The sequence below is a fragment of the Oryctolagus cuniculus genome, chromosome 1 (assembly GCF_051225735.1).
Source record: "Oryctolagus cuniculus isolate XC-2025 breed Fujian yellow rabbit chromosome 1, ASM5122573v1, whole genome shotgun sequence".
Taxonomy (NCBI): domain Eukaryota; kingdom Metazoa; phylum Chordata; class Mammalia; order Lagomorpha; family Leporidae; genus Oryctolagus; species Oryctolagus cuniculus.
This window is the reverse complement of record NC_142867.1, coordinates 68,166,552-68,179,428: the sequence shown is the minus strand read 5'-3', so window position 1 is coordinate 68,179,428 and position 12,877 is coordinate 68,166,552. Positions and strand designations below refer to the sequence as shown.

At 39.9% G+C, this 12,877-nt stretch overlaps 1 protein-coding gene across 1 annotated transcript in view; it reads left to right on the top strand.

The window, feature by feature from the left end:
* The window catches only part of GDPD4 (glycerophosphodiester phosphodiesterase domain containing 4), a 142,132-nt gene that overhangs the window by 86,064 nt on the left and 43,191 nt on the right, over window positions 1-12,877 (top strand). Inside the window, exons 6-10 of the mRNA XM_089305785.1 lie at window positions 5,150-5,248; window positions 5,318-5,411; window positions 6,221-6,298; window positions 7,134-7,279; window positions 7,649-7,731. Coding sequence (XP_089161911.1) covers window positions 5,150-5,248; window positions 5,318-5,411; window positions 6,221-6,298; window positions 7,134-7,279; window positions 7,649-7,731 — 500 coding nt within the window. The remainder of the gene's footprint in view (window positions 1-5,149; window positions 5,249-5,317; window positions 5,412-6,220; window positions 6,299-7,133; window positions 7,280-7,648; window positions 7,732-12,877) is intronic.

The following is a 12,877-nucleotide window of genomic DNA, read 5'->3' as shown; positions in this document are numbered from 1 at the left end:
CTGGACCATGTAAATGCACAGTAGTTCTTATCCCCCATTGAGTTTTTCTGGATGAATTTCTGAGACCCTTATACTGAGAACCTTGATTTCAGCTCTTAAGTGGAATCAGTGCCTTTTTATACTTGCCTGAAATTTCTCCTTTGAAGCTTCCTGACGCCTCCTTATTTTGAATCCATTTAAAATGACACCATTGTAATTTCTCAGATATAGACCTCAAAGGGTCTATATCTGATCCCCAGAGAAAAGGCAGCTCCGCCATAATGTCTGTGGATATGACAGCATATTTCCAACATAGCCTCCCTTATTTTGTTCTTCATAGGTTTGAGCAGCTCTAGTGACAGCCTCTTGCTTTTGTGTATACGTTTTTAGGCATGATTTTGACACCCTCCTTTTTTTGTTTTAATCCCAAATCCAGGCATGTGTTAAATTCTGAGTAGCCTCCTTGGATCTCCTTTTACTCAAGTGATAACTACAAACTAGAAATAAAAACTTATGAGTTATTAGAAAATGTGAAAATTGAAGCAATGAGATCTTCTAGATAAATAGTAAAAAGAATATAGATGAAAAGAAAGAAATAGATCTTATTAATATCATCATTGTTTTGAAATTGGTGACATGATCAATTAGTCACTACCAAGAATATCTGAGTTAATCTATTCTGATTACCATTGCAGGATTGTGCTTATTATTGAGACCATGAATCTGTTGCCAGTTAGATACTGCTTGGCCTCTACCATAGCAAGGTCTCATCATCCCTTTTAAAATCAACAAGCCCGGGCCGGCGCCATGGCTCACTTGGCTAATCCTCCACCTGCGGCACCAGCACCCTGGGTTCTAGTCCTGTTTGGGGCGCCAGGTACTAGTCCCAGTTGCTCCTCTTCCAGTCCAGCTCTCTGCTGTGGCCTGGGAGGGCAGCGGAGGATGGCCCAAGTGCTTGGGTCCCTGCACCCGCATAGGAGACCAGGAAGAAGTACCCGGCTCCTGGCTTTGGATCGGAAGTGCCAGCCGTGGCGGCCATTTGAGGGGTGAACCAACGGAAGGAAGACCTTTCTCTGTCTCTCACTGTCTATAACTCTCTCTGTGTTTCTCTCTCTCTCTCTCACTGTCTAACTCTGCCTGTCAAAAAAAAAAAATCAGCAATCCCATTTCAGTGGCTGTATCTCTCACCTTTAGGCATGTGTAGAGGACAACCATTACAGTGTCTTTTAAGGATGCCAATACTTTCCTCACCAGTGTATTTTTCAGTGCCCTTTGAGGACTCCCAAAGAACATGATAGGGGAGGTGTCATGGGTGATACCCATTCCAGCAACATTTTTTTCCCAGTAAATTTGTGAATTATTTCTTCTATATGACCCCAAGACATGGCAGTCATCCCAATTTCATTAAGCTAGGCTACTTCTCAGCCAAAGTTTCAGAGCACCAAATACTGCTTACTACTTGGATTCTGTTATATTGAAACCAAATCTCTAGTATGAGTACCTGTGTACATTTAGCCTCACATAAAATTATCTTCTCATATCCTTATCTAGTACCCTTTGAATCATTCCCACACATACTCTACGGAATTTTGACTATATAAAATCTTTTTAAAAAAATTATTTGAAAGGCAGAACTACAAAGAGAGCAAGAGATCGTCTGTCTGCTGTTTCATGCCCCAAAGGGCTACCATGGTTGGGGGCTGGGCCAAACAAAAACCAGGATCTTGGAATTCCATTCAAGTCTCCCATAGGTGTAGCAGGGGTCCACGCACTTGGGCTATCATGTGCTGCCTTCCCTGGAGCATTATCAGGGAGCTGAACTGGAAATGGAATAGGCAGGACTCAAATTGGTGCTTATATGTGATGCCAGTATCACAGGGTGTGCCTTAACCCACTGAACCACAACGCTGGCCTCACCAATATAAATTCTGTTCTAAGCTTTTGTCATTTGAGGCATTCTGGGATCTCATTCCAGATATAGGTGCCTGTAAGCAGTGAGAAGTGATGGAGGGAGAATATGAGAAGAGTTGACATTTCCTAGAAATGGGCCTTCAAAACAGTAAGGATCAGGATAATCAGACTTTGGAGGAGAGATTGTTTCCATTGGCAAGAGGGATTCTGTGGGACTTATAATTTGTTTGGTTTTACTCACAATAAACCTAGAATGAAAAAGTTTAGCACTGGGCTTATAGTTTCTTCCCCTTTTACCAAGGGATGCCCAGAATGAAATGAACGGTCTCACTCAAAACTCCTTGAAAATATGTTAATAACCTGATCTTATAAACACACATAATAGTAATTATTAATAATATAATAAATAAGAGTATTTATTAGCCAAAAGATAACAGAGTCCTAGACTGTAAAAATTTGTAGTAGGATATACCTGATATTAGCTAGGTTGCTTTATTGTAAATACATATTGTGTGGTGAGACATGGCAGGATATAATATATAATTAATGGAATATAGCATAAAAGGGTTCATAATAAATTTTGGTGAAGATATGGGGGAAAAGGTACCCTAATACACTGTTGATTGGAATGTAAACTAGTACAACCATTATGGAAGATAGTAAGGAGATTACTCAGAAATCTGAAAATAGATCCTACCACAGGACCTGGCCATCATGCTCCTGGGATGAATTAAATGAAATTAAATCAGCATATGAAAGAGTTATCTGTACCTCCATGTTTACTGCAGCTGAATTCACAATAGCTAAGATATGGCATCAATCTAAATATCCTTCAATTGATGACTGGATAAAGAAATGTGATATATATATATGTGTGTGTGTGTGTGTGTGTGTGTATGTATATGTATTTTATATATATATATATATATTTACACACACTATGGAATACTACTCAGCCATAAAAAGAATGAAATCCTGTCTTTTGCAATAAAATGGATGTAACTGGAAACCATTATGCCTAGTGAAATAAGCCAGTCCCAAAAAGACAGATATCATGTTTTCTCTGATATGTGGTAGTTAATATAGAAAAAAAGTATAGGAATGTAACAGATATCTTCTGATATGATTATTGGTTGTTTGTAGTTCATGTTTATACTCCTGTGGAGCTGTAATTTTTCTACGTTTTGTTGAATTTTATGGTTAGTGGTGCACTAACCCTGTGATTATAGAGTGGATTAAAATTACATTTTTGTGGAGATTAAAAAAAATGAAGGAAGGTAGGGATTGAAGAAGGGAGAGTGGGATGGAGGGAAATATAATTATCTTAGAATTGTATTTTTGAGGCCGGTGCCGCAGCTCAATAGGTTAATCTTCTGCCTGTGGCGCTGGCACCCCAGGTTCTAGTTCCGGTCAGGGTGCCAGATTCTGTCCTGGTTGCTCCTATTCCAGTCCAGCTCTCTGCTGTGGCCTGGGAGTGCAGTGGAGGATGGCCCAAGTGCTTGGGCCCTGCACCTGCATGGGAGACCAGGAGAAACACCTGACTCCTGGCTTTGGATCAGCGCGGTGCGCAGGCCACAGCACGCCGGCCGCAGCAGTCATTGGGGGGTGAACCAATGGGAAAAAAAGGAAGACCTTTCTCTCTGTTTCTCTCTCACTGTCCACTCTGCCTGTAAAAAAAAAATGTCATCTTTGAAATACATGAACTGTTGTTCTCTTTATATTAATAAAAATTTTAAAAAGAAATGAAAAGTAAAGTGTTACATAGCCAAAATGATTCCTTCTGTGAAGCAGTGTTTCTACTGCTCTTTTTAAAAATCCAGCTCACATTTTAAGTACCAAAATAGAATAGGTGCTGATACAAGAAAGGAAAGACCTTTCATGATGTGCTACATTTGACATGATCAGATTTCTACAGGGGGACATTTTTTATCTGCTGATATCCTTTAAGTCATTCACAGTTTGGTGTTGAGCAGGATTTGTGATTCATATGAGTTGATTTGACAATTCAGCCTTTGTGTTCTGTTGCATTTAGTTTACTAATAGGTTTTTTTTTTTTTTTTTTTTTTTTACTTTGACAGGCAGAGTGGACAGTGAGAGAGAAAGACAGAGAGAAAGGTCTTCCTTTTGCTGTTGGTTCACCCTCCAATGGCCGCCTTGGCGGGCGCATTGTGCTGATCCGAAGCCAGGAGCCAGGTGCTTATCCTGGTCTCCCATGCAGGTGCAGGGCCCACGCACTTGGGCCATCCTCCACTGTACTCCCAGGCCATAGCAGAGAGCTGGCCTGGAAGAGGGGCAACCGGGACAGAGTCCAGTACCCCGACTGGGACTAGAACCCGGTGTGCCGGTGCCACAAGGCAGAGGATTAGCCTATTGAGCCATGGCGCCGGCCCAACTAATAGGTTATTTACAATTTTTTCATCCACCTAACATAAGAGATTTGTCTATGCTTTATTTTTCTTCTCATGTCCTTGGTGGATTTGGGTAGCTCTAGTTCTTTTACTTTATAGGGTGAATTGGAAAGCATTCTTTTCCTGTTCTCTGGAAGAGTTTGTGAGAGATTGGAGATATATTTCTTCTAGTATTTGGTGGTATTTACCATGGAAGCTGGTGAAGAGTTTTTTTTTTTTTTTGTGAGAGGGTTAATTGTGGATTCAATTTCGTTAGATATGTTCTTTTTTCTATGATGTATATAGTATTGTGACATGCAGATTTTGTTCATTTGTTTTATAAATATTTAATAAATACTTTGCTAGACATTCTGCCAAGCACTAAGGATATAATCTTAAACAATACAATTATTATTTTTGATCTTGTGAAGCTTACAATCTGTAGAGGAAAATTACATAAAAACACAATATAATATTATTTACTTATTATTGTGTTGAGTATTGAGTATATAATTGAGGCAAAAAGAAAAATGAAAGTTTTTAGTAAAATGAAAGTTTCTAGTGGCCGTTGTTGAAACTGAGTGAGAGATATCAAGCCATGTGAGAGCTCACCTGTTCTTAGAAGTGGTAAATTGCTAATTGTATTAGAACACACAAGCGGGTAATTTTTCCCAGCCATGCTGTACAACAAAGACTTAGGAGTGAAAAGGAGAAATGATTGAACCTATCCAAGAATGAGGATTTGCAAAAATGAATACAATAAAAGGATGAGATGAGGTCCCTGAGATTGTAAAGCCACTCATGTAATTCCAAAGGAGGGTTCTGATCTAGAACCAGTGCCTGGAAGTCAGAAGATCTTTTCTGTTTCTCAGGTTACTATTGTACTGGCAATTCTGCTATACATGCTTTTACTGTTTGCTCTGTTTAAATTCTGGAAAGACAAGTGGCTGACAGTTGGGCTGTCGCTACAGGTAAGCATCCTCTTGCCCTTAGCACTCTCTGTCCAGATGCATCCAGCCTGATTTTTGGCTCTCTCTCAGATCTTTGCTCCCTACATACACCTGTGCTGCATTACGGTGATGACTCTCCTTTCCTGGCCTGTGGCCTTCTGTGTGATCTATTTGGAAACAGAAGGTATGTCATGTGGGATGGAACCTTGTCTTTTCCCCTCAGATTTGACTTTAGCTTTCATACTCCACTCAGAAAAGTGGAAGCTTAGTAGCTATCCTCCCATCCTTCTTTGAAATTCATTTAGCTTGTTACTCAGGCATGCTCCTTGGGCCCTCACTTACCACCCCGTGTGGCCTGTCATAGTATTTCTGTAACTAAATAGGCCTTCTTCTAAGAGGGATTCTTCTGGAAAAATAAGATCTTCCTCTGTGTTGTTGCAAATTTTCTAACTAGGGATAGAGCAGTAGAGGACATTTTAATTTACCAGAGTGCTGGTAAAGTCACAGTACTTTCAGTTTGCATTCAAATATTACTAGTCTCAACTGGTACTGTCCAAGATACTTGCTTACATCCAGTTAACTCAAAGCAGGCTCCAGTTAGTCCCTGTCGTACCTATGGATTTACAGCAGAAGCAGAAATATCTGTCTCTGCCATTGGTTTCCTCTCTATTCTTTGTCCTAATATAATGGAAACCAAAGAGATTCAGATTTATACATTAAACTGCTCTGAGAATGGAGTTATCTTTCACCACAGTTACTGAGAAACCACCAAGAGCTACTTCCCTCTAGGCCTCCCTTTTTTACTGTTGGTTAAGTAGGGGGTATCTGCTTCCTAACTAATGGAAGGATGTAGGCAAAACTAGAGCTGGATGGATAGTGGTGCCACTGTGTTTTTGATATATATGTGTGGGTAAATTTTAGAATACATTTCTGGATCAAAAGCTTAAAGAGGGCAATAATAAACTCTTTTCTTCTTCACTTTCTAAATTATAGTTAGAATAAGAAGATACAGGACAACGTATTACGAGGAAGAAATGCTCAAGAGATGTAATATATTCACAAGGTTAAGAGGTTAGAACTGGAGACCTAGATTTGAAAGTCACTGAAGATTAAGCGGTAACTTTAAAATGTAAAAATGGGTAAAATCCTCAGAGGTTTAAAATAGTAAATGTTGTCAACTGGCCAGTAATAACAGGATTATGGATAGGCTCTGTATGTGAGAGTGTGGGAAGAGGGAGGGGAGGAAGGGACAGATGGAAGGAAGTCAGTAACTAATATTTATTGAGTGACTATAATAAGTGAACACTTACAACTCATGTGACTTATTACAAGCCAACATGTCATTATAACTTAATAGTCCTAACCACCCTGTGAAGTCAATGGTAGCAACAAGATAGCCTCATTTTGCAGAAGAAATATTAAATCACATCCTTAGAAACATAGTTAGGAAGTAGCAAAGCATGACTTTGAACCCAGACTTCTGTCTGTTAGTACTCCTCCTCCTACTGAACTGCCCTAAATAGAGGGTTGTTTTAGAAAGATTTTTGTAGGCTTCTCAGAAATACCCAAGTTTGTCCTTCTGAAAGCCTGCTCCTTTACATTTATTCCCTTTTCTCTTCCCTTCCCGTTCCCTTCTTTTCCTTCCTTGATAAATCCCAGTTCCAATAATCTTGCCATAATAATGCCTTATGTTTGGATAGTCCTGTGCTTTTATAGTCAAATCACTGAACATAAGTGGGACTGTGACAACAATAGAAAGTAAGTTAGCTAGTTCACAGAGTTGGTGAAACCCATAGAATGGGATTTACCTTGTCTGCTTGTTTGGAATAATTAGTTGCTTAGACTACTTCTCCATCACTCTTTTTTGTTTTTCACCCCAAATTCCCCCACCTTATAACTTTTTCAGCTATACAGGTAGCTGTTGGACTGCCTTTTCTTCTTATCCTTGTATGTCTTTATTTGATGCCACTGGGGATTCATTCTCCCTGCATTCAGGAAAAGGAGGATTTGGGGCCCAAACCAGTCTTCTTTGCACATAGAGGTGCACCCATGGTAGGTCTGAGCATGATGAATAAGGGTGAGTACAGGTATGTATGGGATACATGAGTGAGAAAAGAGGGCCTTGGAACCATAGGAGCCCCTGGAAAGGAAAAATAATTGTTTTTATAGGAATAAGGAGTTAATTGTAGAGCATGGACTTGAATTAAAGTCACCTAACTCAGTCCATTTCTCTTTACCAAGCCCAAAGACATTGCCTCAAATAAGCAGAGTCCCAGAATTCAGTTGAACAGAGGGGAACACAGACTCCATGGAAAGAGAGCTAATGGAGCTTTTAAATTGTGTAGCTCTGTCCCTACTATAAAAGATGTGATTGGGAGGAAAGACCCTGAGACATGGGCCTGATATCTTTTTCTTCCGCAGCATGGACCAGAGAATACCATGATGGCCTTTGAGAAAGCTGTTGAATTTGGGGCCTATGGGCTGGAGACTGATGTACAGTTCAGGTAGGAAAGCAGAGACTGGGGTAGGGGACAGGAAAGGATAAGGTCCATGGAAAGGAACCAGCCTGGTAAAAAGCACGGAGAGGGTAAGCCCTGAGAAATTTCGCCTATATGTACATACAACACGTATGAGCCACATCTCCCTTATAAACCTCCACATTCTCAGTTAGACTCTCCATATATAATTCAAATGTGTCCCCATTGCAAACCATGCTTACAACTAAATCCTATGTACTAAATTAGCTGTTTATTTAGCTTACATTTTCTAGATGCCTGCTATATTCCAGGCCTTCTGAGTGCTGGGGAGAGGCAAACAAGTAAGAAATAGTCATGCCTGGGGCCAGCGCTGTGTCCCAGCAGGTTAACGCCATGGCCTGAAGCAACAGCATCCCATATGGGCATCAGGTCTAGTGCTGGCTACTCCTCTTCTGATATAGCTCTCTGCTATGGCTTAGGAAAGCAGTGGAAGATGGTCCAAGTCCTTGGGCCCTTGCACCCAAGTGGGAGACTCAGAAGAAGCTCCTGGCTTCTGGCTTTGAATTGGCGCAGCTCCGGCTGTTGCAGCCATCTGGAAAGTGAAACAGCAGATGAAGACCTCTCTCTCTCTCCACCTCTCTCTGTAACTCTTTCTTTCAAAAGAAATAGTCATGCCTAAGAGATGCTCTCAGCTAGTGAAGGAGACATAGCATGTTTACTAATAACCACAGGAGAATAAATCTTTCAGAGAAATTAAGTTAGGTGCATTGTAACCTCCGTGGAGGAAATTGCCACCTCCTAATATGTAAAAAGAAGAAATCAGGGCCTGCGCTGTGACGCAGCAGGTTAACACCTTGGCCTGAAGCACCGGCATCCCTTATGGGTGCCAGATCAAGACCCGGCTGCTCCTCTTCTGATCCAGCTCTCTGCTATGGCCTGGAAAAGCTGTAGAAGATGGACCAGGTCCTTGGGCCCCTGCACCCACGTGGGAGACCTGGAAGAAGCTCTTGGCTCCTGGCTTCAGATGGGCGTAGCTCCGGCTGTTGCAGCCATCTGGGGAGTGAACATCAAATGAAGGACCCCCCCCCCTTTGCCTCTCCTCTCTCTGTGTAACTCTGACTTGCAAATAAATAAATAAATCTTAAAAGAAGAAAGCAAATTCTATGCTTAAAGTTGTGTTTGTATTGAACCTTTAAAGAAAATATTTTACCAAATACAGATCAGGGAGAGAAAGCATTGCATGCAGAGACAAGAGCTTATTCAATAATTTGTGCATTTATATCTAAATGAGAAATAACAGATTTATAGATCAACCTATTTGGATGCCAGAAGTGAAATGCTTTAGGGACAGGAGAAGGGTATGACTTGGATTACTTTTATTTCTGTTTCTTTATTGCACCAACTAGATGTTCCAATATTCTGTTGAATAGAAATGGCAAGAGCAGAAATTCTTGCCTTGTTCTTGATCTTAGAGAAAAGGCTTTCAGAATTTCACGTTTGAATATGAAGTTACCTATGGAGTGTGCAAGCCTTCCTTTTCTAGGCTTAATAATACTCCATTATCTGTATATGCCACATTTTGTTTAATCTAGTTATTTTTGATGGACATTTGGGTTGCCAGTACCTATTGTCTAACATGATAATGTTGTTATGAAGATGGGTGTAGACATACCTTTTTATTTTATTTATTTATTTATTTATTTATTTACAGGCAGAGTGGACAGTGAGAGAGAGAGAGACAGAGAGAAAGGTCTTCCTTTTGCCGTTGGTTCACCCTCCAATGGCCGCCGCAGCCGGTGCACCGCGCTGATCCGATGGCAGGAGCCAGGTGCTTCTCCTGGTCTCCCATGGGGTGCAGGGCCCAAGCACTTGGGCCATCCTCTACTGCACTCCCAGGCCACAGCAGAGAGCTGGCCTAGAAGAGGGGCAACCGGGACAGAATCCGGCGCCCCGACCGGGACTAGAACCCAGTGTGCGGGCACTGCTAGGCGGAGGATTAGCCTATTGAGCCACAGCGCCGGCCGACATACCTTTTTAAAAAATTATTTCTTTCTTTTGAAAGAATTAGAGAAGGGAGTGACAGAGAGATCTTCCATCCACTGGTTCACTCCCCAGATGGCCACAACAGCCAGTGCTGGGCTAGGCCAAAGCCAGGAGCTTCATCCAGGTTTCCTACATGGGTGGCAGGGCCACCTTCTGCTGCTTTCTCAAGCCATAAGCAGGGAGCTGAATAAGAAGTGAAACAGCTGGGACATGAACTGGCACCCAAATGGGATGCCAGTGTTGGAAGCAGCAGCTTTACCAGCTAAATGGCAATGCTGGCACTACAGATATCTCTTTAAGATCCTACATTCAGTTATTTTGGAAATATACTCAGAAATGGAATTATATGGAATAATATGTTTTATATGGAATAATATGTTAATGTTTTATATGTTTATGTGTTTTCTATGGAATAATATTAATATTTTATTATATGGAATAATATGTTTTTGTTTAATTATCCTAGGAATAGATTATGGAGTAAGGGAGTTTTAAGACCTGTATATACAGTCCTAGGCAGACTTTTCAATCACCTATGCATAAAGCCAATGTACACCAGAGTACTATACTTGATCTCTGTGCTCTACCTCTCCCTGTAATTCTGTCTTTAAAATACATAAAATAAACTTTAAACAAATCAATATAAATGACCTAACTATACCGATTAAAAGATTGGTGGAATTAATTTTTTAAATTAGAACCATCTATATGCTGTTTCTAAGAAATTCGTCTTTAATGATACAGGTAGATTAAAATAACAGAATGCAAATATATTATGCAAATCATAATCAAGCATGGAATGGCTCTATTAACCTTAGGAAGATACACTTGAGAACAAAGAAAATTATCAGTGGAAGCAAAGGAACATCACACAGTGATTCTGTTTTTTGTTTTTTAATTGGACAAAGATGATTTATAAAAATTAATTTATTTGAATAGCAGAGCAACAGAGAGAGGAAGAGATAGAGATTTTTCTATTCACTGGTTAACTCTACAAATTTCTGCAATATTAAGGTTTGGGCCAGGCCAGACCCAGGAATCAGGAACTCCATCCTGGTCTTGCACATCGTGGGCAGGGGCCCAAGCACTTGAACCATCTTCTTTCTGTCTTCCCAGGCACAGATACAGGATGCTGGCATCACAGAGCAGGAGCTTAACCTATTGTGCCATGATGCTGGCCCCACAAAATGATTTTTATAAGTTAATTTGTTATGGCCGGCGCCATGGCTCACTAGGCTAATCCTCCGCCTTGCGGCGCCGGCACACCAGGTTCTAGTCCCGGTCGGGGCGCCGGATTCTGTCCTGGTTGCCCCTCTTCCAGGCCAGCTCTCTGCTGTGGCCAGGGAGTGCAGTGGAGGATGGCCCAGGTGCTTGGGCCCTGCACCCCATGGGAGACCAGGAGAAGTACCTGGCTCCTGCCATCGGATCAGCGCGATGTGCTGGCCGCAGCACGCTGGCCGTGGCGGCCATTTGAGGGTGAACCAATGGCAAAGGAAGACCTTTCTCTCTGTCTCTCTCTCTCACTGTCCACTCTGCCTGTCAAAAAATAAAAACAAATAAAAAAAAGTTAATTTGTTAGGCAGGAATAATAATTTTTAATGTGTGAACCTACTAATAGAGTTACAAAATAAATGAAGAAAAAACTGACAGAACTGGAAGGAGAATTAGACAAATCAACCATGGTTGAAGTCTAACATTCCTATCTTAGTAACTGATGTAGCCATTAATAGAAATCATCAAAGATAGAGCTGAATAGCATCAACTATTAAACAGAAAACCAAAGAGTTGAACATCAACCGACAATCTAGATGACATTTTTATAACAACACTCAACCCATGAAGCACTACATCCTGGGCCATAAACAAACCTCAGCAAATTTTAAAGAATTTAAATCGCACAGAAGAGTTCTATATTCACAATGGAACCAAACTTGAAATCAGTAACAAACTTAACAGAATAGCTAAACACCTGTATTCTAAATAGATCTACTTCTAAATAATCCATGAATTAAAGAGGAACTTTCTAATTCAAATATGTGGTTAGCAAATATTTTCCTATTGTGTAATTTATATTTTCAATTTTTGATACCAATTGATTTTTTAAAATGTACAGAGCAACTGAATGCCCCCATCCCACACCATAAAAATGATGTGTTCTAAAAATGGATCAGCGTTCTAAGTATAAGATCTAAAACTATTAAACTCTTAAGGTAAAACATAGTCTTGGATTTAGTAATGGATTCTTAGATAAGACATCAAAAGCAAAACAACAGAATAAATAGCTTAGACTTTTGAGCATCAAAGGATATTGTCAACAATGCACAAAGATAACCAACCTACACAATGAGAGAGAAAATTTGCAAATTATAGCAGATGAGGGTTTATATCCAAAATTTGTAAAGATTTCCTTTAACACCACAACAGAAAGATACCCCAAATGTAAAAATAGTCAAAGTTCTAGAATAGACGTTTCTGAAAAGAGACATGCAGATAGACAATAAGAACATGAAAGAATATGCAACATCACTAAGCATCAGAAAAATGCAACTCAAAACCACAAGTAGATAGCACTCTACATCTAGTAGTCTGGCTATAATCAAAAATGGAATATAACAATTGTTTAAGATTTGGAGAAATTTGAAATCTTGGACTTTGTTGGTGATAATGTAAAATGGTGCAGCCACTGTGAAAAACAATCAGGTACTTGAAAAAGCTTAACATAGAATTGAATTAGTAATTCCACTCTTAGTTATTTGCCCAAAATAATTGAGATCAGGGACTGAAATAGATACTTCTAAGTCAATGTTCACTGCAACAATAATCACAATAGCCAAAAGGTAGAAATAATCCAAGTGTTCATCAACAGATGAATAGATTAACAACATGTGCTAAATACATGCAATGAAATATTATCCAACCATAAGTATGAATGAAGTTTGCTATAATATGGATTTCAGAATATAGATGATGAATTGAAAATATTACATGAAGGCAGGAAAGCCAGACACAAAAGAATAAATAATACATGACTCTATATAAAATATCTAGAATAGACAAATTCATAAGGACAAAAGGCAAATTAGGAATTAATTGGTATTTAGTAACATACTCAAGGGACCTTGCTGCATAT